At 36.9% G+C, this 27,339-nt stretch overlaps 1 protein-coding gene across 1 annotated transcript in view; it reads left to right on the forward strand.

Moving 5' to 3' along the window:
• Positions 1-1,354: 1,354 nt before the first annotated feature.
• The window catches only part of Hcn1 (hyperpolarization activated cyclic nucleotide gated potassium channel 1), a 372,838-nt gene continuing 346,853 nt past the window's right edge, over positions 1,355-27,339 (forward strand). The window contains exon 1 of the mRNA XM_027401418.2: positions 1,355-1,746. Within this exon, the coding sequence (XP_027257219.2) occupies positions 1,355-1,746 (392 nt within the window). The remainder of the gene's footprint in view (positions 1,747-27,339) is intronic.

Genomic DNA, 27,339 nt, shown 5'->3' on the forward strand with positions numbered 1-27,339 from the left:
AGCACATTTTGCTTCTATTAGCTAATCCAATGGGTTGGGGAGACACCGAGGGAATAAGAAATCTGCGAATGCTGTCCTCAGCATCAGTCACACGTGGAAAACTTCACCAGAGAACCCTCTATGGCATTCTGACCAGATTCCAAGCTATCAGGACCTCCAGGCATGGTGTTGCTGAACACGGGCTAGCATATTTATCTCTCTGTGTCGTTATTGATTGTACAACTTATCTTAAAAGAAGGTCAGTTCAGGCCACTTATCTCTTACACATTTTTTTTTTCCTGTTAGTGGTGACTGATAGACTTGCTCACATATGTGTTGATGCCAGTGGCTTTTCTAGAAAGGAATCCCATCCCCGCTTAAGGAGCTGTATGATAATAAACAGGATAAGTAGAAGGAGGTCAGTTGTCTGTCCCTAGGTACAGATCCTTAATCTGAAAAGCTCCAGGCAGCTGATTACCCAGGGTTACAGAGATCTATTTGCTAGTTGTGTGTCTCCTCCCCCTCTATTTTCCCCTCTTTTTCCTTTTTATACGTGAAATTTATTTTTCAGTGTGTATCCTTGTGCATCTAGCTTTACAAGTGAATTTTTGGTGTGAGGAATTAGACTTAGCCTGACGCCTTTTCTCCATGTGTAACATCATTCCAACAGGCGTTCAGACAGTGTCTCCGCGAGCTTTAGTCAGTTGTCAGCTCATTTTAAAAGCAACTTGCTAGCTCAGTCTCTCTCTCTCTCTCTCTCTCTCTCTCTCTCTCTCTCTCTCTCTCTCTCTCTCTCTCCCTTCCTCCCTCCCTTCTTCCCTCCCCCAGTCTCCCTCTTCCTCCTCCCCCTCCCTTCCTCTTTTTCTTCCCTCCTTCCTTTTCCCTCCCGATTCCTTTTATTCCCCTCCCATTTTTTTGCAAACCCACATCCTGCAAGCTTCTCTCCAGATGTACAAATAGCTGGTCTGAGCTGAGCGTGCTAGGGAGTTCAATGTCAAGCTGGGTAGAAGTGGAGCAGGAGAGCGGCAGGGCGCTCGCGGGCAGAGGCAGTCCGCAGCCGGCAGGGGGCAGCCGAGGGGCGGCGCTGGCGCGCGGATGCTGAGCGGAGCCTCGCCCCGCGCCCGCATCCTCAGCCTCAGCACCAGGCGCGGCGGAGCCCGGAGCGCAAGCCACTGAGGGCAGCGGCGGCGGCGGGAGCGAGGCGCGCAGCTGAGCAGCGGCGCGGGCGGGAAGCAGCAGCCGCCGCCGCTGCCGCCGCCGCCGCGACGGGCAGCCGGGCTCTCGGGCGGCCGGCTCTGGCCCCTGCCCCTCGGCCTCGAGCCCCCGGCGAGTCTGGAGCCCGAGCCGTCGCCGTCGCCGGCCGCGTCCTCCGGGCATGGAAGGCGGCGGCAAGTCCAAGTCCGCGTCCAACAGTCGCGACGATGGCAACAGCGTCTTCCCCTCCAAGGCACCCGCGACGGGGCCGGCGGTGGCCGACAAGCGCCTGGGGACCCCGCCGGGGAGCGGCGCGGCGGGGAAGGAGCACGGTAACTCCGTGTGCTTCAAGGTGGACGGAGGAGGCGGCGAGGAGCCGGCGGGCAGCTTCGAGGATGCTGAAGGACCCCGGCGGCAGTATGGTTTCATGCAGAGGCAGTTCACTTCCATGCTGCAGCCCGGGGTCAACAAATTTTCTCTCCGCATGTTCGGCAGCCAGAAGGCGGTGGAGAAGGAGCAGGAAAGGGTTAAAACTGCAGGCTTCTGGATTATCCACCCGTACAGTGACTTCAGGTGAGGGCTCCCTGTCGCCGCCCCACCCTGCTCCCACCCAGGCGCGCCCTCCAGCATCTTACCCCGCCCCTGGGAGGGGGCGCCCCTGGGACTCGCAGCGGGGTGTGGGGCAGGTGTGGCAGCGCTTCTGTGGCTCCTACTCAAACTGGCCAGACTCTACTCTTCAACTAGTTTTCATCCAGGAAAGGTTTGGGGTAGGGAGTTTCTTCTCCCCAGAGTGCTAAAAAGGCTTTCCTTTTGCCTGGTGAACTTTGGGAGATAGGCAGGGAGGGAAGAAGGCCACTATGACCCCTGGACGGGAGGTGGCTAAGTTGCACTAGGGAAACTTTTACTTAGGTAATGGGAGAGTTAGGATTAGGGCAGGCATCTTTGCTAGCGCTACTCCCCAAAGAGGAAAAGATGCTTCTGGGATTCCGGAGACGAGGAAACTGGAGACAGTGACTCACAGGTCCTAGCTGTTCCTGCCACTTTCGCCCCTGGGAGTGTTAATCTGTTGTTCTTATGCTTATAGGCACTCTTGTCACCATTGCATTTCTCCAGATCAGTGGCTGGCAGGCACAGGAAGGACACTTGTGCTTGGGTAGTGTGAGACTTGAGGTTTCAACGGAGCCAGTGCTGCCCGACTGGGCAGGAGCGTGACAGGAAGCTTCGAGTTCCCGAAACAGAGACAGGGGGCGTTTCTAGAGCCCCCTTCCTGAAATAGAGCGACACCCGCTCTTGACCTTGACTACAAATCCATTTCAGAAACGTCTTTCCAGTTTCCCAGCCTTGGAGGAAGGGCGGCAGCGCTGTCAGCAGGAGAAAATTAATATGAGTTTCCTGATCTTATTTGTAGCTCGAGTATCCATTCGGTTAATAAGCACGTTTAGAAGCTGACAAATGAAGGTCGTAAAGTAGATCCTCTTATTAGCCTGACAAGCTGCTCCTGAACACAAGCAGAGCTTCCTTCTAAAAATCCCAAACTAGTAACTCTTGGTGATACACTTTTTGTTTGGTTGTTTGTCTTCCGAACGAGATGGAAAAACACAACAACGAAAGGAGTATGTGTGCACACTGAGCGTTTAGGCTCCGGGTAAACCGCAAGCAAACATAGCAACAAAAAGCATTACTTTGAGCAGTGTTCAGAAACTAACACAAATTGCCCTTAAGTGCAGACAGGGGAGGGAGCTGTCCACAGTTCTGAATCAAGTTAACTGTGGAATACAGCCCAACAAAGCTTGGGGAGACTGTCCATCTCCCTGAGATGTTTATCGCCTCAGAAATCAGCTGTCTTTCTTCTTGTGCACAGAGTGGATGTATTTTAGGAAATATTTAATTTTAAAATGCTTATTTGCAAAAACACATAGGAAATCCTATCGAAGGACTTTCAATAGCTAATGGCATTTATTGTTTGTTATCATTGAATTCAAATGAAAGAATGTTCAGGCTAAAAGAACCTCCCGAGTAATCAAATATGCTTCATCCGTGAGGAAGATACTTGGAAAGGCAAACTCATGGTCTTCCTCCATCTAAGGCAAATTAGGTTGTTACACTCTTTAGAATTTTAAAAGTAGGAATCAGGTTTGAATATCATCTCTTTTTGAGCCCTCCATGGGAATACAATCCAAAAGATAGTATAAATTTCAAAAGAAAGACTTGGCAAGAAAACATTCTACAGTTTTAATAAAAATGAGAGCCATGTTTCAAAAAATCTATGACATTCAATGACAACATGCAAAAAAGTGCTATACTTTGTTTACTTGATATCATTTAATTAAATGAATCCAAAGGATACTTTTACATTCATCAATAGGAAAATGATGGTGTTTTTAAAAATAGTAGCATACATCAAATGATTGAAGTCCCCCTCCCATTTATTTTTCTAAAAGTATATAGCATATATAGCAACTTTTTGTAAATCAGAACCACATGTCCAATCTGTGGATCAATGAAACTAAAGGATTCCATATATTTTCCTAAGAAAATCCCATGAAACAAAAGCAAACGCTGAATGAATGTGGGAAGTGAAACCAGGTAATGATCCAGTTTCATTCTGCACTTCACAGAAGTGACTAAGAAGCGAGCTATGTACTGACAAACTCTGTACAGTTTAGGGGATTTGATTGCCCTTGCATAAATGGAAACATGGCATCAATAAGCTAAATAATTAAAAATTTTAGATACAAGGTATCTGAAAAATTGAACTGAAGAATTACAATATACCCTTTTCCCCTAAAACTGACAAAGGGGGCCATCCTTTATTTGTTATACCTATTTGAACTTAGAAGACATTATTAATTAGTAGTTTTGCATAATCACAATACGAAATACAAGCACTCCCAAACCTATGACATGCCAAGAAAATGTAGTTGTTAAACCCATCATCAACACCTGACAAATTTCCAGCAACATTTTTCTCTACAGTGAAATCAATATTCAAGTGGCCTTAAGTGGATGCTGGAAAATTTTATGTTTTTGATTTGCTCATCTCAGACCTTTCCTGAGGAAGTACTTTGAGGGAAGTGTTTTTTTTCCTGAAATTGCTAAATCGTCAAACTTAAGTTGATTAATCTGCTAACAGAGAAAGTAACATATTAGACGACATTTACACAGAAGTGAGTTGGTTTTGGAAAGTCCACAAAGCAAAGTGGCTTCTTCCCTTAACACCTTCATACTATCCCTGAGACTAGGAGAGTTCCCTCTGCATTTGTTGCCCATCCCCACATGGCTGAGTGTAGTGTGACACTTTTCTCTAGAACATGCCATGGTTTGGTGTTGTGCCTAATATTCTGGTGGCTATCTCAGGATGACTTCTCAGTCTAGATCCCTTTTCACTTCCTTCTGAAGTGATGGCTGTGCTCCTGCTGTCAGATTCAGACAGCTAGCTAGTGCCTCTTTTGCTCACTAGAGTCTGAGTGTGCTACTTTTGTGTCTGGCAGGTAGCAGTCTTCCACTTTCAGTGTAATTAGGGCAGAGGCTCTGTGTTTCCCTTTCTTTTTCAGGAGAGGATGATGGTAGGAACCTTCAGAGAGTAAAGAAGGACCCAGTCATATCAATACTCTAAGAAACCATGGGGAAGAAGCTAGGAAATATATATATATATATATATATATGTATATATAATATTTATATTTTATATTTATATTATATTCTTCATCAAAACTGGAGAAAATATTGGCAGGTACTTATGGTTCATTTGAAATTTAAGGTTTGTGTGTGTGTATGTGTTGCCCTTCTCCCCTCCCGTGTGTGTGTGTGTGTGTGTGTGTGTGTGTGTGTGTGTGTGTGTGTAGGTGTGTTTGTCTATGGAGGCCAGATTGGATGTCTTCTTCAATTACTCTCCGCATTGTGATAAAGATCTTAAAAATAATTCACACAGGTGTGGTTATGTGCATTGAAGGCATGGTCACAGCCTTTTGAAATTTTGTGTTAGCAACATGCATTTAATTTCAAGGTTAAGTATTAAGATTTTGAGAGAAGCAGTAGTGTTTATACATTTACAAAAGTTAAAGTTATAATTTTTACCAATTTAATAATTATGTGAGGATAGGTAAGTGTTGTGATCTCTCAGCCATTTGCTAGTTATGATATAATTATTCAAATACAATGAAAGAATATTTAGAATGCTTTTGTTAGTGTGTGTGTGTGTGTGTGTGTGTGTTGTATTTTGACTTCTGCTCTTCATTATTAGCATAGGAAACCATGTACAAAGCCCACTGTACTTTAAATACGAAAGATAAGATGTCACTTTCTGTGACAGACAGCACCTCTGTCCTTCTGTGTCTACCTCATAGTGCATATCACTACTGATGTCAGAGGTCACTGACATACTCTTTAGGGAAGGAGGATTTAGTCTCATTCCCCAGTTCGTCAGAATGAGACCATTTATTTCTGGGAGATCTTCACAAGAAAATAGTTCAACCTTCTGGGGTTTAAGTTCTAATTAGCTTACTCTTGAAATGTGTTTAAGCTGGATGCACTCTGCATTCTCTCAGTGATGTGTTTGTTTTCCCATATCAACAGAGCCAGAATAAATCAGAAAGATTTTTTTCTATGTTAGGCGAATCTTTATACCTTTAGATTTAATTAGTTTTTTTTAAAAAAAATACAGATTGTTAGTGGTAAGCCCAATTAAAAAATATTTAAAATGCTTTAAGATATGGATTTGTTAGGTTACATTTTTCCTATATTTCATGATTTTAAGTTTTGCTTAATGCTTGGAAATTAAATACTGTATAATAAATATTGTAGAGATATATACATTTTCATTATTGTAAGTCAAATATCATAAGACAATTTTCATTTTTCCTGAATGAAGTTAATAATGCTCTTGAAGACTTGCTATAAACTGGGAATCAGTAGATATGTACACTATACCAATCATATTTGCTATCTGCAAACTTGTTTTAGTTAAATAATAACAAAATTTACATATGCTACAAAGACATTGTTTATTAATTTCATTATATGTTCAGTTAACTGTACTGAATTCAACTGTATCTGCCTTAACCAAATCTACAAACCAAGACATGTCACCAATGGGACATAGCTTAAGTGGGATCTATAATTCATCATATTTTCACTCAGTGAATCTATCTCCCATTGTGAGCATGACACTAGCAAAATGTACTTTATGTAAGTGGCATGAGCTCTCCCCCCAACCCACCCATTCAGAGTAGGCTTTTCATGTTTCTCAGATAATTCATCTCATAACCTAGCAATAGATAGTGGACTTAGCATGTAGCCTTTCAAATACAGTCCTTTCTAAGTACAATGTTAGCATTAAATGTATGCATTAACACAAGGAAGTATATACATTAGGACTGCATGAAGACTATAAAATATTTTCAGGGTCTGTGATAAAGTTTTTGCTTTTATTTGTGTAAATGCATACTGGACTATGAATTATCCTGGTACCATATTTTAGGAGAAGAGACAGGGCAGTAGTATTGAAAGAAAAAGTCTTCATAGCAGAAAAAAAAGACATTTTCACATAAACTAATTGTCTTAACTAAAAACCTTTCTTTCATAGGAATGTCTTTTAAATTGTATTTTTCTTTATTTTAACTCGATAATTTCATACATATATAAATAAAATTTCATTATATTTCACCCTCCATTTCCCTTCTCCAACCCTTTAATATCCCAACCTGCCCATTTCCCAACCTCTCCTCTCTTTTTTCCCACCAAGTCTAATTAGTGTTACCCAGATGTGTATAGGAAATTTTAATGACTGCTTACAACTGGTTTTCCAGAAAAAAGGTCATGACAGCCATGGATTATAACAAACCTTTACATTCCTCCCTCTTCTCTGCCCCTCTCCTTTTTTTCTTTGGTCACAGTGTGCACATTTAATACAAACTATTCAAAAGGTATAGGTATACAATTAAAAGGCATGCATATACTATTATGTTCATGTAAACATGTAGAAATTGATTGTGAGTCCATTGTTTATCAGATACTTATAACCTGACTTTGGCTGAAAAGAAATTGATTTCATGACCTTTTCATATTTAGTAGTTAACATTGTCAGAGTATTCTATTTAACCTAATCACTGACCACTCACTCAAACCATTTGTGCATGCTTTGAACTTATATCTTTGCAATAGTATTTGCATAGTCTTTATTTTATTTTTAAGACTCATGTAAGTATAAAAACAAAAAACCTGTAAAACTAACCACATACAAAGTTAGCAACTATTTATCCATTTTGGACTTTGAGATTTGCTTGAAATATTTAAAATGAGTTATAATCAGTGCGGCAAGTGGTTTGTGTATTTTATTATATTCTTGGCAAAGTTCATAGATTACACTTACTGGTTTTAGGCATTTGACACTACTGGTTATACTAATTAATACTGACACCAGTTAAGACACTTAAAACAACAAGAAGAATACAATCTCCTTGGGGTTGTCATTCCTGTTAAAATATGGTCAGGCTTTTATCAATGCCCAGATCCACCACCTTGCAGAGAGGAAAATTATCTTAAATTGTAGACTGAATAATTCTCCGGAAAATCCATAAGTAAATTTCCGTTACTCTCATAATGTATTTGATACCCTCCTAATAATACAAGATCCTGAATGAATCCTGAACTACATATCGCCTCAGCACACACCACTCATTGGCTTGGTGCCTCTCACCTTCCTTTGCTTTGTTCATCCCTGAATTCCAGTCACTCTGAAATTTCAGCTCCTAGAACAAGCTTAGGTAGTCTCTACTACAGAGATTTTCTTTGGAAATTTGACATCATTTCTTGATATTCTCACACTTTTGTCATCCCACATAGCTAGTAGTTTCTACTCTCTACATAAAATTTAGTTTAATAACTGGTCATATTCACTCTATTTTCCACCTGTATCATCATCATGGTCTATATTTTCATTTGAAGATACTTATTTCCACAGAATTTATCATTATTTCTGTGTATGTCCCTGCACCAGATTTTAAGCCCTGCTTGCTTTCTTAACAGTCTCGCTCCATTTTTATACTCTTAATGTTTTTTCTTTAAACATTGTTCTCTGAGAATTCAATACAGTATAATTTTTATTATATTGTTTCCTGTCCTCTGACTCCTACTAGACCCTTTCCTCTTCCTACTCATCTAACTTTATGTTCTTTATTTCTTTTAATTAAAATAAAGAAAATATAAAAAGAGCTACTAAAAACTCTTCAAGCCAATGTTGTAAAAGTGCACATTCTACCTCACCGTTCCTTCCATAATTTAGGTGAGCTGTTTGTTGTAATTTAATAAAAGCAGTCCTTGAGAGAAAGATGCCATGCGGCAGAGTTCAAGCTGAAAGGGTTTTTTTATTATTAAGGAGAAGGATCATAAAAAGGGGGAAGGGGAAGGGAGGAAACCATCCTCCAAAGACAGGAGCAGTAGGAGAAAGGAAAGAGTAGCAGAGAGAGAGGAACAGAGGGAGAGAGAGAGAGAGAGAGAGAGAGAGAGAGAGAGAGAGAGAGAGAGAGAGAGACAGAGAGAGAGAGAGAGACAAAGAGGAGGATGAGAAGTGGGCAAGGCCCTTTTAAAGGGTAACATAGTGAATATGCACAGGTGGTTCTCTTAGTGATTGCAGCTGAGTGTGTATCCTGTCAGAACCCCAAGGAGAGGCCAGTACAGATGCCTGGATACTAACATTCTTAATAGTGTTTTGAGTCATGATTTATATGTTATACCGGTTGCGAATTATAAGTATAAAATTCAGTGATTTCATTAAATTAACTCTAGTTATGTGCCCATCATCATAATGACTTCTAGGATATTTAGAAGACTTCATGCTCATTAGTGGTAATGTTTGCTTCTTATCTACCATGCTCTCTCATCGATAAGCAATCACTAATCTGTTTTCTGTTGAGGGTTTTGCAGAAATTATCCTAGAAATTTCTTGTCATTTGGATCACATAATATCTATTATTTATTTTTACTAGATTTTTTAACTTATCATGTTGTTATTTTCAGGGTTCACCAAGCATGTTCAATATATTTTTTGAATATTGTTGGTTATATAGATGTGGTGCCTTTGATTTATCTATCCCTACATTGATAGACATAAATTTTTAGTAATGATCAGTGGTACCAATATGAATATCCTTGCATTTTACATGTTTTTGCAAAGTGATGTAGTTGCAGTTCTCTTAAGACTAACATTGTTTGGTCAGGATAGCAGGTTTTGAAATGTAATTACTGGATGAATAAAGAAAGAGTGATTCCATGGCAGTTCCAAGGCACAGTGAATCTTAGGGTCAGCAAATGTAGATAAGGGCAGCAAAAGCTCTGTGTTCCCACAACAGGGCCTGGAACCTTGTCTCCCTTCTTCAACTTGGGACCTCAAATGTCCAGTGTGCAAAGGAAGAGATAGAAAGGCAGAAAGATTAAGTGGCATAAACATGGTGACAGATAGATAGTGAGAATGGGGCCAGGTTCTCATAACTTTTTGAATCTTAATTCTATCATTTCAATCCTCACCCAGTAAGAAACGAGGTGCCAGCATGAAGAATTCCTTAAACTTTCAGGGAAGCATGATTAATTGTCCTAGTCATGCATCCTTCCTCCTTCCTGAAATGACTCCAAATTAATATGAAAATTTACTTATACACAGAGACCTGTAGAACAAAGAAGCAGCAGAGAATATGAAATCTTGAAGTATTCTGGGAAATAGCTCATGAAGAATATGCTTAACGTCTGTAGTCATTCGTCCGGTGACTCTTGGAAGAGATAGAGACTTGGACCAGTTTAGAAGTAGTTCTAGGAAAGCCAGACTGCAAACAGATTAAACAGGGTTTGCTTAGTGAATGCCGAACTCTGAGTGCTGGTATTAGCATACTTGGAGTCATGTCAGTTCTCTCCAGCCAGGGACCTAGAGCAAAATACCTTTGATGATGGGTATACATTGCAAAATTTTGTTTATTAACCAATCATGTTGCCAAAGTTCTACATATATCCATAGAGGTTGTAATTATTTTGTGGTGTCGCATTGTTTACTAGCTGACAGCAAAAGCATTGCCAAAAATTTTCACTCTAGTCTCCATTATGAAGGAAAATCAAACAAAAATAAAGTTCAAAGAACAGAGACAGAAGGAAAAGGAAAAATGATAGCATTACAAACATAACATGATATTCTCAGAAAGATACTTTATCCAAACAATAATTGCAGTGTTTTTTTTAAAGTATGATATTAAGCAATTTATTCTTGGGAAGTGGAGAGATTTAGCGGGCACTGGCTGCTCTTGCTGAAGATGCGGGTTTGGTTCCCAGAATCAACATATGACTCACAACCATCTGTAACTCTAGTTCCGGGGGATGAAAAAGCTTCTTTTAGGCTCTATGGGCACCATCATGCATGTGGTGTACACATATCCATGCATGGAAAACACTTGTACACATAGAATGATCATAAAATAAATCATTTTCTTCATCTTTTTTATTTAAAAATATTTTTATTGTAACACTAACCCCAATTCCTCATCCCTCCCCTTCTCCCACCCCCTCACCTTCCACCCTTCCCACACCCCTTCCACTCCTCAGAGAGGGTTAGGACTTCCTTGGGGAGTCAACAAAGTCTGGCATTCCATAAAATAAATGTTAAAAGAAATAACTGAATGAATTTATGGAAGAAGTGGTCCCGAATTAAGACAAAAAGAGAAAGCAAAGTAGAAAATGTAAATGATATATGAAGTATAGAATTAATTTTAAAATTAAATATACCAAAAGAAATTCCAGAATAGAAATTAGTAAAGACTGAAAATTGAAATTTGGAATCAGTGTAACAAAATCATGGATGCAACTGTTTTGTTTTCTGCCAAAGTTATTAGTTAATGTGCTCCAGAAAAACAAGGAGTTAAGCAAAACACTGTGTTGACATGCAAGCTGGGAAGTAAGATCTCACAAAGAACTTTCAAAGAGTATGTCTGCATCAGAGTGTGGCAACCAAACTAACCCAAGGAGGAAAGCAGAGAGAGACTAAGGAAGAAAAAAATGACATCAGCATTTGAAAAAATAATATCATGGGCATTTTACACATAATTTAAAATAAGATGTCTCTAGTTCTCATACAAACATTTGTAAAGTAATTGGATATGAACTATAACAAAAGACCCTTATTAATTCCAGAGTGAGCTAAAAGTCTGTAAAGCAGTGAAAAATCAAATTTGCTCTGTTCAGCAGTCAGTAATACCTGTCACATTTTAATTGAAAATTATGGGCCAATTACTCTGAGAGGGCAGGAGAAAGGTAAATGTGGGTTGTGTGGTGAAAGGAAGCTACATCTTCAACTTCTATAAATGGAAGTGAACACTGTTTAGAGTCAATAAATTGATTTCTCTTTGAAATATGAGTTAAATGCAATAAGAAAGAGGGTGGTTTAATTCAGGAAGTAGGCATGCACAACAGGAGAAATGAAGCAGGGCTTGTATGTTCTGATAATCTTTTAATTCTATTTCACACAAAACAAAAACTATGGGGGTAATTAATGTTTTTAGACAGTTATTTGTGTTTAAAGCCTTAGTGACTGAGAGTCTCTGTTTCTTCAGTTACAACATGAGAAAAGTAATCTATGGAACTGTGGGATTTTGAAGAAGACACATATTTTTGTCTTTTTATGCATACATACACAGCATGATTTATGTATGCACATTTATGATCAGCAGATTATGTTGGGCATCCAGCACATTCTATTGTTTAGTAAAATTCTTTCTTTTTTTAAAAAAAGATTTATTTATTATGTATAGACACACAAGAAGAGGACACCAAATTTCATTATAGATGGTTGTAAGCCACCATGTGGTTTCTGGGAATTGAACTCAGGACCTCTGGAAGAGCAGCCAGTACTCCTAACCTCTGAGCCATCTCTCCAGCCCTTTTACTAAAATTCAAACAGAATTATGGTATGTAAGCCAAGAAAACAAAACATGCTTCCTAAGTACATTCTCTGATCTTGTGAATTTGTTTTGATTTGTTCATTTATTTTTATGTGTATAGATGTTTTTCCTACACATATACCTGTGCTATTTACCACATGCATTTCTGTTGACCACGGTTGCCAGAAGAGGGTGCCAGATGCCCAGAAATGAAGGTTAAAGATAGTCTTGAGACTCCATGTGTGGGCTGGAAATAGGACCTGGGTTCTCTTGAAAAGCAACTAGTGCTGTTAACTACCAAGCCTTCTAAACAGGACCAGTCTTTAGAATTTACTAAGCAAAGGCATGTGGGATAGAGGAACCTCTCATTGTTGTAAACTGTGCAGTCATTTTCTTTATTTTATCGACATGGACACTTCAGCAGCAGAATGCCTACTGAGTAATGACATGTTTTCTGTGGGCTGCATGAAATAGGCCTACTCATGGGAAACTTCTAATAATAAGAGGGTTCTTCCTGCAAAAGTTTTCTAGATGTATCAATTTTATAGAGTGGTATAGCTGGCATTAAATGATAAAGTACGAAGCATTTAGAAATAGATTTTAGAGAAAATTTGAATAGCACTGTGTTCCATGTACGGCTTTCTGTTAATCTTCATTTTCATAGAAAAATGGTATAATGGAACCATTTGGGATCTTAGTGCAGATCAATTAAATGTTACATATGAGCCAAGTAAAATGAATCATAACTGGCTAAATTCTTTCATTTTATTTTTATTGTCAAATTAATGGTCTGGAAAAATAACTATTTAGAAATAGGTTCTAAGAGTTTGAAAAATATTAGTGCAGTATGGTGGAGTACATCTGTAACTTGAATGCAAAATTAAGACAATTAGAAGCTCAGGTCCAGAATTGGTTAAGTAGTGAGTTCAAGGCCCACTTGGGCTATAGATGACCTCTCTTAAAAAACAAAAGAACTTTAAAATTTTTGAAAGAAAATTTTGCAAAAAAATGATCGTTAATAAGTTATATCATATGATCGTTTCTAGAACAGATGCATTTGCCACCACTGTAGAACATTCAAACTATGTTTTTTAAATTATACTACTTTGAAAGGATATATTCATAGACTTTAAAAAGCTATGTGGACATCTATCTATCTATCTATCTATCTATCTATCTATCTATCTATCTATCTACAATATGTAAAATCAGTATATGTAAAATCAGTACCAGCATATTTTTCTTTTTTAATAGATGCCATTCATAGGTTCAGAAATTATTTTTTTCAAGACAGGGTTTCTCTGTGTCTTTGGAAGCTGTCCTGGAACTAGCTCTTGTAGACCAGGCTGGTCTTGAACTCACAGAGATCTGCTCTGCCTCCTGAATTCTGGCATTAAAGGAGAGTTCCACCACTGTCTGGCTTCAGCAATTATTTTTAATGGGTCTTTGTTCTGAGGAACAATTTGATTAATTTGTTTAATAAACAAAAAAGCCATGTAAATGAATTTTGGTGAAGATGGTAGGAAGCTTTGTATATGTATATCTAAAACACTAGAAATGTGATTAGAGTGTGGGTATGACTGCATATGTATTACATAAAATAAGTAGTTTCAACATTCTTTTGTCTACACTTACTTATTACTAGTCATTCATAGTTATGTATTCATACTAGCATATTAGCACTAGTATTTCTAAACTTACAGAATACGTTCAGGATCAGACTTATGGTTTAGAACCCCAAGCCGTTGAAAAAAACATGTATTTGTAATGTTTTGCCTATGGCTTTAAGAGGTTCATGTTTCCCTCAAAGCATATTTATTTCAGGAGCTGAAGTTAAGAAGTCTTCTTCTACACACTATTTGAAAACAAAGTAAAGACACCAAGAACAACTTGCAGAAGATGGAAGAATACAATTTTGTTCGGGTCAACAATTTTATAATGGAATTGTATCTAAAAAGTCTTGTGTTAACAAGCAAATTCACTGTCAACTAAAAGGCTTGATTTCCCAAACGAAATGAAATCAGACTTGAAGATGGAGTTTCTGTCCTGTCTGGGCCATCAGCCATTTAGTCCCAAATAAGCATACTTAGGTTCATATTTGTTACAAACTGGTTGATGGCTCAGACTTCTTAATTGTCATGGTGTCTCTCTGGCTGTTTTCCTATTCCCAGCATTCCTAGTCTGGTAGCCCTGACTATATTTCCTGTCTGGCTACTGGCCTATCAGCATTTATTTACCCACCAATAGGAGAAACATATGTTCACAGCATACAGAAGGACATCCACCATCATAGACTGGATGTCCATCAAAAGATGAATGGACAGAAAAAGTTACATATTAATAGAACTGGAAGTTACTGTATTAATGCTAATATTATACAACACAGGCTAAGAAACACAAATACTACATACTGTCCTCATAAGCACATCTTAGGTTCAAGTTGTTATATATGTACATATATATGGTAGCAAATGAAAGTAGAAGCCAGAAAACTAGAAAGGACCCCTGATATAAGAAGAAGGAGGCTTTAAAGGGGAGTGGATGGTATGAGGAGGGTAACGTAGTGCTTGTGATGTAAAAGGAGAAGGGAGAATACTGGGGACAGAAAGGTACAGTAGTAGTGTGGGACACAGAGTTGGGAGACTATGTATGTTTGAAGATACCATGAAGAAACCCTGCATGCATAAAAAATAAAATCAATAAATAATGAGTCTGACTCTGAGGTTAGAAACCTGATTATGAGTAACTTAATAATGAGGATTCATCCTTGATTGCTCAGTAAGTGCAACAAAGCACACAATTTTAACCAGAAACACACTTGGATAAGTAGGGAACTGCAATTCTCTGCACACTGTGTTTACCTTACTTAATGCTGCTGAAATCAATTGTGACTGGCTGGGTATATTAAAATATACCTGTAATTCTCTTACGTGTCAACAATAATGATGAAGATACATAGCCAAAAATGAAGTACTGCTGAATCTAAAAGGCAAAATATAATCTGCACACACTAGCTTGAAAATGATGTTAATAAAACAATTAAATAAATCTAATTTTATTATTTTATAGTAAAGTTAAATCCAAAGTTAGTTTTAAATTTATAAGTGATAAAACACCACTGAATAAATAATCTTTAGGACATATCAGTAAATTAGTGGATTGTTTAGTAATATTACTGAGGAGTTTTCCACTGTGTCCTTTCATGATCTCCAATGGTATTTTGTAACAGCAGCCCAACTGAACAAAGACACAAAGACATCACTAATTAATTAATTAATATGCCCAATTTAGGAAAACCTCACATAAAATGAAACATCCTAGCAAATAGAAGTAATAAAAGTATTTTTTTCAAGCACAGTATTTTCAAGGTATGAAAATCACTTTATACTACATTATACTCTCTATAAAATACTTACTGAAAATGTTTACTCTAGTAAATTGACATAAAGAGAAAAGGAGGCATTTTCACATACATGGAAACAAAGCTGATCTTTATTAATAGTGTTTTAATGATGACATAAAGTTATGCACAAAACAACCTTAGCAAAAACTTTAAATCTTCAAAATAGCCCTGATTGTCAGAAATTCTACATTTTGTGATATTTGTTTATCTGTAGAGGTCTCAGTGTGATTTATCATAGTAAATCTTGTATTGCTTTTGTTGCCCCTTACCTGGAATTTAAGCCTTACTAGAGTACAGATTTTTGTTATTTTAAATGCTATAGTCCACATCCTAGCAGCATACCGGCAACAGATGAGCTCCTACATTTGAATAACTGAAGTTTTAGAAATGTAGCAATACTATGCACAATATTGGTTTACATATGTGATTTCCATGAGCAAGATTATCTCTACCTGATGTCACACTACTTGTTGTCACAGGAACATTCATTTAGAAAAAGTGATTTTCAGACCTTGAAAATACTGTACTTGTATAATTTTATTACTTCTATTTGCTAGGATGTTTCATTTTATGTGAGGTTTTCCTAAATTGGGCATATTAATTAATTAGTGATGTCTTTGTGTCTTTGTTCAGTTGGGCTTCTGTTACAAAATACCATAGATCAGGCTTCTTATAACAGTTCTGGCAGCTACAAAGGCCAAAGGTGAAGTGCTGACAGGTGTCTGGTGAAGTCCACCCCTTATTGATGACTGTCTACTCATTGTGGCTTGACAAGGTGGAAGGGGCTAGCAATCTTTTGTGTCTTCTATTATAAGGATGCGGCCATGAGAGTTCCATTCTAATGGTCTAGCTGTGATATAGAGGCCCCACATCTCACCACCATCATCCTAGGAGTTAGGGTTTTAGATTTAGGGAGCCTTTAACATCAATGTGTTGTACTTGGAGTGAGATGGCTCTATTTCCACAGAATAATAAAACCCTTTTTAAATGTCATTTACCTTAGGAATAAATACTATCTTGATCAAAATATAACTGTGAACATGTACCTTTTCACAGTGACATCTAGAAGAATGATATGATTAGTGTCGTCTAATAACAATGCATATTTAAAAGGCACTTTGCAAGAGTAGGCTATTACCATTAACACTATTGAACTCTGGGTTTAATTAGTAAGATAACAATTCAACAATTTGAAAGTTTAATTTTAAATTTTAACTTCATAGAAATGGGTTTATTTTATTTTTCCACCAAACTGATAGTGAAGGAAAAGGCTCTCCATTCAAAGATGTCTTCTGCCAGTGTGTCCTGTGTAAAGTTAATGGAAATGTTATCACAGACATTGAACCAGGAAACTGAATTTGACGTAATTTTCAAGAGCAAAGAGAACATGAGTCTGAAAAGATTGTGATGGTAGGGTAACATACATCATTTAGTTCCAATAAGCAACAAAACCTAAAACCAAACCAATAACCAACCAAACATGATTATGTTATACAGCAACACTGTCCTCATAAACTTAAATAATATGTAAGTTGACATAAACCTTCAATAAATGGGAGCCCTGTGCTGTGGGAAATTCTGCATAGGAGGAAAGACAATGATATGCAAGAACCTGTGGCAGACCCTGCACCACCCACGTGCCATGAGATATTAAGCGGAAAAGCTCCTGAACCTAGGATAGGACTAGACAAGTGTTCATTAGTAATCAGAAGTGGAGAGATGGCTGATTTCAAGGGAGGTGTTACACATATCCATTAGGATCCTGCAACAACCACTTGTGCCTGTTAGTCTATCAAACAGTGCCAGAATAGAAGGAAAGAATTGGAAATTCTCTTAGGGAATCTGAATGTCATCTTCAAAAATGGATAAGAACGTCAATGAAAAGACATCCACTGGCTGTTTAAATTTGGGTTCATTAGGGATGTGGAAGTGATTATTTTTGAAGGTTATGGAAACTGTATTTATTGTCTTGAAACCTGGATAAGTAAAAGAAATGAAACATTGATGCATTCCTTGTTTCATAATCTGAACTAAAGATCATGTAATAGAAGAGATAAAGCACACCTTTACAAATGATTTTAGCCCCCTGAATGTGGATGTCAACGAGGAGGCCTGGCACTCTATGGGGCCCCTGGGAGTGGAACAGTATTTATCCCTGGAGACTTTGGGAGCCCATCCCACATGGAGGAATGATCTCTCAGCCTGGACACATGGGGGAGGGACTAGGCCCTGCCCAGGATGATAACAGACTTTGGGGAACCCCCATGGAGGGCCTTCCCTCCCTAAGGAGCAGAGGGGGGATGAAATTGAGGACTGGTGGGAGGCTGGGGGTGGGGAGTGAGAGGGAGAAGAGATTGACCTGTGAAGCAAGCTTGTTTCTAATTTGAACTAATAAAAAATAATCTCTTGGGAAAAAGATTTAAATATTATCTGTCATGTTAAAAAACACAAATGATTTTAGCTAATAATCTGGAAACTTTTTAGGTAGCAAAAAAAACATAAGTTCTTTACTCTCATTTAATTAATGCACCTGGATAATGAGCGTAAGTGGCCCTTACTATGAAACAAAAGCAGAAGCAGACATATCTTCTTGATGAAACAGCACAGAACCATGTATAGTTTGCCAAGAGTATACAACCTGCATGCAAATAGGCAACTAGATAAAAGTCTAGTTAGCAAGAACACAGAATGGAGACCTCAGTGATCTATGTCACCTGGGTATTTGATTGCCAAAATCAAGTATGGAATAATGAGTCTGTTACCAAAAGTTTTCAACAGATAATATGAAGAACTGTGGGAGTGCAGATGAAGATTTTTCAGTTTCAATGTGGAGATGAAGGCTCTAAAATGTGTACCCTAAGGGTATACAACTGTGTTCAACTACAGAAAAATTCAAGAAAGCCACTCCAATGTGAGGAAAACTGTGGTGTAGGAGAGTGGAAAGGGACTGTGTATACAAGTGGGTTTCTCTGTTTGGTTATGGAGCTCTATTTTCTGTGCTGAGTATGAGTTCAAGGGCCTTTGCTTTGTAATAAGCCATTCTGAGACTTTCTTTATCTGTTTTATTACACAATAAAAGGTAGGAGGAAGTCTTAATTTTGGAAAAGAAATATCAAGTTGTAAAGGAAGGGCAATGAAGTATTACTGTTTTTCTGTGCTTCAATCACAAATATAATTTGTATTTATATCAAAAATTGTAATTAAAACAAGGTAGAGCAACTTAATATGACATTGTGTGGGTTATGGCCTAGGTACAGGATCTGAAAAGTCAGAATTACAACCTAGATTTAAACAACCTTTTCTCTTTTCTGAAGGGTGAAACTTTTGTGACTTCTAGCTTGTGGGATTCTACATGTGTTAGTTTTCAGTTTGATACTGTCACAGAAAAAAAATGTATATGTAGTTGAATGAAAGAAATAATACAATAAACTCAAATCTTCCCACATTAAAGCAGTCATAGCCCTTTACAGGATTTTCAGTTCAGCAAAAGAGTCAGGTAATATTTAGTACTCAATGTCTTTCTCTAGTCTTTCTCCCACCCCTCTCTTGTCCTCTTTCTCTTTGTTTGTAAAAATATCGACCAATAAATTTGCATGCAAGTTTAAAAATATTGGAAATGAAATTATGTCCTTAGAAATTCAACATTCAATTATTTTTAGTTCATGTTTTTACTTTTATGATTTTAGAATATGAAGAATTTTCAAGCCTTTTACAAAAAGAGTCAATCAAACAGAATTATTTCAGAATTGTGCATTTAAAAGAGAAAAAAGTCCACTGGGAAACAGATTTATTTATTTTAAAGAAGTAACTTTTCTACATGTAAAATAAGGTAACTCTTATTTCTTCTGTATCAGAAAGCTATGTTTAAGATGAGTGAAAAAGTTCCTAACCTACTTTTCTCTCTTCAGTTTTTACCTTTATCAGGCTTGCTAATTGCCTGGGTGTCCTTTAACCATCTATTTTCATGATTCTTTCCCAGAGGCTTCGTTTAATTTTAAAAGTGAAGTGTATTCAGCCCTAATTATGTGAGAGCTCACTGCAGGCAAACAGCAAGAGATAGTAATGGCCAAAACGTGTTCTCAAATCGGTTACATGGCTATCGCAGCAAGTTGCTATAAATATTTGATGACTAGGAAATACAGCCGTGGAAGGCAATAGTTAGAAGCTAGCGACATTTGAAAATAGGAGTCTTTCCAGAAACAAAATTTCACTAGATAAGATTTTTTAAATATCTGAATTCATACTTTTCACATTTTTATAAGTATCTAAAATTGGGAGAATACTAACAATTCCAATTCCCATTATAATAAATAACTACATGCAAGGAGGCCCTATGAATTCCTTTGAGTAGGAATATTTACAAAATACTTTATCTGTGCCACTAAAGAAATGTTAGTGTTGTCATTGAAATGTATGTTGCTATATTGGCTTCAATGTCCACAGTAAGGATTTATTTTATACAATCTGTATTATTTAATTTTACATGTAATTTGGTAGGGGAAAGGATGCTATCAAAGTATTGTTGTAGCTTATCCCACTTGGGGAAACCTAAACTCAGTGAGATATTTAAAACAATACAAAATCAGAAGGTGACCAAATGCAGTATTGCTTGCTAAGTCTGGAATAATATCCTTAAACCCCCATCATCATCATCATCATCATCATCATCATCATCATCATCATCATTATCATCATCACACTGAGTGTGAAAGTTTGAAGAGAAATACTGTGACAGGTGCTATTCATGTCCTATTGTAGCTTACAAGACCGAACTATAGAGAAATTATGTTTTCAAACAATTTATAAAAGGAACTGAGACTTGAATCCATGGATCCAGTTCATAACCTAGGATCCCATTACCTCTGTATTTTAACCCTAAAGTATTCAGTCATATCCTGATACAGTGACTCAGACACTCTCTCTAACAAAAAACTCCATTTTTATTTTTAAAACTGAATTAATTTAACTGATATACAAAAATTTATGTATCTATCAGATGTTGTGTTTGGATACATACATTCATTTAATGCTTAAATCACATTCTATCCAAAATGTTCTTATTTATTTTTGGAAAATCCTCTAAAATAATTTTTCTGAACTTCTGAAATCTATAGTATACTATCTTTGCCTCTAGTCATATTGTACAATAGAAACTTCTTACTTTTTATTGCAGCATAGTATTCATTCATCAGGTTTCCACATCCTACTTATCAAAGCTTCTAAAATCCACCTTTCTCCTAACCTCTATGAGATCTACTGTTTCACCTTCCACAAATGAATGAGATCTTACCACACTCCATGCCAGTCTGTGCCTAGATTATTTCGCTTAACATTATGTGTTCTTGCTTCACTGTATGCTACAAATGACACTACTTTTTATGGATATTACTATTCTGTTGAGTATATGTGCCATATTTTCTTCCTTTATTAACTTATAGACAATCTATTTGGTCCTGCAAAGAATTTTAGGGTTCAAGTTTCTCATTGACATGATGATTTATTTTTCTTCGGGTGTATATCTGGCAGTGGATTGTTGGAGCTTATGGTTGTTTACTTTTTAAAAGGTACTTTCATATTGCTTTCCCAGCAACACTGTGCAAGGATTTTCTTTATTGAAAAATTTTCCTACCATGCTCTCTCATTTTTTATAGTCATTCTTTTCTGTTTGTTTGCTTTGTTTTGTTTTTTTCAAGACAGGGTTTCTCTGTATTACATCCCTGGCAGTCCTGGAACTAGATCTCTAAACCAGGCTGGCCTCGAGCTCAGAGATTCACCTGTCTCCACCTCCTGAATTCTCATATTAAAGATATGCTTCACTGTTGCCTGACTGTATAGCCATTCTTAGTGGAACAATGAGGTGTTTTTTCTTTGCTGATATGAAATTTTCTGCTGGCCATTTGTGTGTGTTTCCTTTTGACAAAAATATTTCTTTAAGGCAGTTGCCTGTCTTAAAATCTTGTTACTTTCTTTTTTACTATGAAGTTTTTAAATTTTCTTGAAATTCTGGATATTAATTCCTTGTCAGGTGTTATGTTTACAAATTTTATCCCATTATAGAGGTTGTCTGGACTCTGTTAATTGCCTTCTTTGCCATACAGAAGGCATTTAGTTTGGCCTGACTATACATAACCTAGATATTTAGTTATATTCTCATGTGGGAAATTGTACCTACTAGCTAAATTTTGGTGACATTTTTCTTAGAGCTTTACTCTAACCTAGTTCATGGTATTGACTATGATTGTATGTGCACAGATCTTATTACTACACATGATCACTTGTTCTTCAAAAAAGCGAAAATATTTGGCGATAAAGAGTTAAGGGTGAGCCTTGAAAATGCAATCTACTTATCCAGGATTTATGTTAAGAATGAAAATATGGCTTATTTTGATTCTACTTAGTTTTTATATTCTACAAAATTTAAGAATTATTTAAAATAATTCTCTCTAAAATATTTAATTTTTTCATTATACATTTTTGCATGCTTTTAATGTGGGGCTTAAGTATTAAATGAGAAGAATATTTAAATAATGATAACAGTGAAGAACATCACTCATTATGGAGTCATTCCGCAGTGGATGGAAATATAAATCAGATTTAAAATTTGAAGTATAAGTATCATTGAAGATAGAGGATGACTACACAAAATATCAATATTTGCCATTATATTTCTGTCACCATATAAATGTCACTGTTGTAAATCATTATATACCATAGCATATCGTTGGAATGAGAATGGATTTTAGCTACTTGGAAATGTTTAGGATGTTTGTTTTTAAACTTTGGTGTATTGGAGAAAAGGTAACTAAGAAAGGAAGGAAATTAGAAAATCCTGTGTAAATTTCCTTGTTTGAAACCAGTAAGTTGACTTTTGTTAGTTTTTGTTTTTCACTTTTCAGAAAACTGAGATTAGCAATATTCTCAACAAACTCCAAGTTCAATATTTCCTGAAGCAGTGGGTAACTTTAAAATTTACCTTTATTAATAGGGAAAATTAAATTCTTGAAGTATCACAAATATACTCGTGTCACATTGTACTTGATAATTTGTTAAGTCATCATGAAAGTTAAACATTAATATTTTTAAAGACATAAGCTCAAAATGTTTCAATTAGAATAAGCATTTTGCTATGGGCTCAGATTGTTGCCTCCAGTTTTTGTCTCTGTAGACTTTAGAAGACACCTCTTTAACTTTCTTTTACTGTACTTAACCTGTTACCAGACTTTACAGTCAAATACAACAAAGACAACAACAAACAGATTAACAAAATGAAACGAAGCCAGCAACATGTGTAAGTGAAAACTCTCCAGAAAAAAAGCTTTACCTCCAAGTGACGTTTGATATTCCTTTTGGACTTTGCTGTGGTAGTGGTAGTTTGAAATTGGCCTCTAAAGAGAATGACAGTATTAGGAGGTGTGGTCTTGTTAGAAGAAATGTGTCACTGTGGAGGAAAGCTTTGAGGTTTCATATATGCTCAAGCCACACCCAGTGTCTCAGTCCACTTCCTGTTGCCTGCACAAGATGTAGGATTCTCAGCTACCTAGCCAGGGCCATGACTGTCTACATGCTTCTACATTCCACCATGATTCTAATGGACTAAACCTCAGAAAATGTTGCCACCCCAATTAAATGTTTTTCCTTTATTAGAGTTGCCATGGTAATGGTGTCTCTTCACAGCAATAGAGACCCTAAGATACTGTTTCTTTTTTTCTGATTATATTCTTGCAACTCTGTCTACTGCAAGACAATCTTCTTTTCAGGGTCCAACTCTTTTACCTTAGCTTAAATGATGCTGGTGGTCTTTAATCTGTCTTCAAGATATCTTCTCGCCGGGTGTTGGAGGTGCACGCCTTTAATCTCAGCACTCAGGAGGCAGAGTCAGGCAGATCTCTGAGTTCGAGGCCAGCCTGGTCTCCAGAGTGAGTGCCAAGATAGGCTCCAAAGTTACACAGAGAAACCCTGTCTGGAAAAACCAAAAAAAAAAAAAAAAAAAAAGAAAGAAAGAAAGAAAGAAAGAAAGAAAGAAAGGAAGGAAGAAAGGAAGATAGAAAGAAAGAAAGATATCTTCTCTTCTCCTGGGTATATGGTCTTAGGGAAATGACAGTCAGGAATATGCTTGAAATGCCATCTCCTGATCTTTTCTAGCCCAAGCCATATCCTCACCATAAGAACATGTATTCTTTCAATGCTGTATGCTTTCCGAGTCTGTATTTTCTTTGCCTTTACTACCACAGGTCATATCCTCTACTATTATTTTACTGTGTGACTCATATAGTGTGGAAAACATCTGTTTTCCAAAGCCATATTACAGTTCTCATTAATACTTGGCTTATTTATCAACATATGTACTGTTGTGTCTTTTAGATGTTATTTATTGACATAAAATTAATCAGAAAACAGTAGAATATCTCCATACCATGGCTGCACTTTGTACTTCATATATTTATTTGAAAATATTTACATTGATATTAATTTTCAACTTATTTTATCCCCTTCTTCTTAGTGTTCAGCACCTCTATGATGGCATTTATGTTTCATGCTCCTGTTGTATAGCCAGTGCATTCATGTCTCACAATATAGCAGTTCAGTTCTGTGGGCTTCATTGCACTTTGATCGCCTCTGTCCCCTCTGCTCACCTGTTGGCCAACACCATCAGAAACAAAGAAACAAACAAAACAAATAAAACCCTCTCCATCTGATAGGTCTTGGGTTTATTAAATGTTTTTCTTTCTGTAAGTGTGATTCCACTATTTTATATATTTTTAACACTAACTTAAAATTAAAAACTGTATATAAAAACCTATTTAATTACAATAGATGTTGATCAAAGTACAAGGTGAGAGAATTGACTTGTTTATTCTAAGTTAAAGTCTGGCAGTTTCCAATGAAATTCAGAATTTTTCCAAGGCTCCCCGTCTTTGAAGTTCAACTCATTACAGATTAATAACTATATAGTTCATGCAACCATCTTGGCTTAGCATTAGCTAAGCCAAGCCAGTGCAATGGGAATGGACAACATCACCCTTCTTTGTAAGCTTAAATCTTGTGAAGAACATGCAATAAATAAGTAATGAGAGGTGACTTTTGCTAACAAATGAACAACATAAGAAGGTTTATGGAAACATAGGACTAGCAATTAATTCAAGGGCCAAGGAAAGCCTCTGTAAAACATGGGATTTGGCATTTAGAACTGAAAAGCAAATATGAATTAGTGAAGAAACCAGTGATTTGGGGTTGTGTGGATAGAACTCAACATCTGACAGTTGGCTCTTGTGGTGAAGCAATTGCTAATCAAAGATGGAATCATTTACTATCTTTATTAATTACAGAGATAAGATATATAGAATCATGACAGGGTGGCGTGTGATAGTAGGTACATAATAAAATACCTCTCAAGAATCATACTCCACATGTATTTCATCTATAATGTGTCTTTAGTCTGTTGTGATTGTGTTTGAAGGTATTCTCTTTAAAGCTTCAGATTTCCCACAAGTCTTTAAATCTGAGTGAACATTCCATCACTTTGCATTTTCCTTGAATTTATAATCCATTTCACACTATTCTAAGATCACATGTATTCTCTGGTTATTTTAACCATTCTATTCTTTTCAGTGCTTCCTACTTCCTTACTCCAAATTCCACCCGGAGCATATATTTCTTCTTTCTCACTTTGGTTTTTGTTCCCTCTTAATTCCATTTATGTTCATGGCTTAACTCTCTTGTCCGAAGTCATTCTCTTATCTCAAGATAGCTTGATTCAAATATGTTAAAATTTTCCTCAGATATACTTATAGAGAAATATAAATAGAATATTTCAAAGTATGTTTTTTATTTAGCATGACAATTTAGGTATCTAATAACAAAACTATAAGGTATATAGAGAATTTCTGATGTGTGTTTCTTTTCCTGTGGCATATTATGCAATTTTTGCTATTTATATATTCAAAGGCATACATTAAAATAAGGTTGAAGATTTTATAAGTGATACCATGGTAAGGTAACCTGAATAATCAAATACTACTGCCTTTGATACTTTTCTATTGCTAATCTTAATCATCTTGATCAAAGCAACTTAAGGAAGGAAGGATTTATTTTTACTCAAAGCTTCAAACTGTGGTCCATCATGGTTTTTAACTGGTCTATTTGAAAAAAAAAGATTTCTAATGAGACTCTGCAATTAGAGAATGCATGCAAAGGTTTTTAACTGTGACATTTTGGAATAAAATACCCTAAAAATGTTTAGGTAGGCCTCTTAGATGTTTTGATGCTGTGATAATTACTGAAACAAACAAATTAAAGGGAGGGATTTTTTTTTTGTTCACAATTTCAAAGGTTTTGTTAGATCCGAGGCTTTGAACCTGAGATGAGACAGAATATCATGTCTATGAGAATGTAAGGCTAAATTAGCTGACCCCATGGCATCCAGAATGCAGGCAGGCAGATGGGGGTGGAGTGAGCATAACAAGGTACAGCCCAGAAGGACATGTCTCAGTGACCCACTCTGTAAACTAGACCTCACCTCTGTAAGATTTCCAACAATGCCATCAAATTATGCATGTATCAGTTGATTAATTCACTGGTGAAGTCAGAGTCCTCATTATTAAATTAATCCCTTAAACCTCATTTGGGAACACAGCCATCACCAGGGGCCAAGCCTTCATTTCATGATGGATTTGGGTACAGGGGGACAGAAAGAGTATGACTAGCAGAGGGAATGAAGGGAATATGTGGTTGTATGAAGGTCTCAGTTTTGTGACATACCTGAATCAGGAACCTAGCTAGTATCAGATTCCATATTTGATGTGTACTATACAGCTAAAAGTATGTAGCAGTGTGTATCTACCAAGATGACTGTAATGAAATTTAATGTAAATTTGGATATATTGGTCCCAACAAAGTCATTCTAGCATTTTCGGATGCCCAGTTTTCCCAACCCCATTTGTCAAAGTTGTTATACCCTCTCAATATGTTTGGCATTGTTATATAGAAAGCCTATCACTTTGTCTGTGTGTTACTTTTGTATGCTGCTACTTTGCTGAATGTGTTCATTAGTTTTAAAAGATTCCTGGTGGAACCATTAGGGTTTTTTATGTATAGGCTCATCAACAAGGATTGATTTTTCTTCCTTTCCTACTCATTTCCCCTTGATCTCCTTCTCTTGTCTTTTTTCTCCAGCTAAGAAGGGATGGAAGAGAGTGGACATCTTAATCTTGGTTATGGTTTTCTGTAGAAATGCCAAGTTAGTTTTTCTTCATTTTGAATAATATTGATTAGACGAATACAGACTTATGAAATGGAAGAGGAAATAAAGTGGAGAGATGTTTAGGTGGGGAAAGCCGGGGAGTTTAGAGCACAGTACTACTTGTGATACTAACCTAAGGAAATAATTACACAATTTGAAAAAAAAAAAAAAAACTAATGACTGGGTGCGCACTTGAGAGGAACTTGGAAAGACAATTTAAAAGGCTTTCAGGAACCAAGGATGGAATACATTGAACAGCTAAATAAATAAATTAGTAGTGAATAATAACTCAATGTAAAAAGTAAGTCCGTCCTTACTGATATAAATAAATAATTGGATCAATAAATAAAGAGGAGAATTACCAGTGATTTATGTAAGCATTCTACCATCAAGGAAGTGGACCGTAAGTCCTGCTCCTTAATTGCTGGTTGTCAGTAGTAATTCCTTTAAAAGAACACCTTGAAAATCCTGAACGATGGTGCCCCAAGCTGCCAGAATTATACACATCCAAACTGTCAAGGTCACCAGAAAAAGAATAGTCTGGGAAGCTGTCACAGCCAGACTAAGGAGACCTGGAAACAGATAATAATGTGACAACCCAAGAGAATTCC

The sequence above is a fragment of the Cricetulus griseus genome, chromosome 2 (genome assembly GCF_003668045.3).
Source record: "Cricetulus griseus strain 17A/GY chromosome 2, alternate assembly CriGri-PICRH-1.0, whole genome shotgun sequence".
NCBI lineage: Eukaryota > Metazoa > Chordata > Mammalia > Rodentia > Cricetidae > Cricetulus > Cricetulus griseus.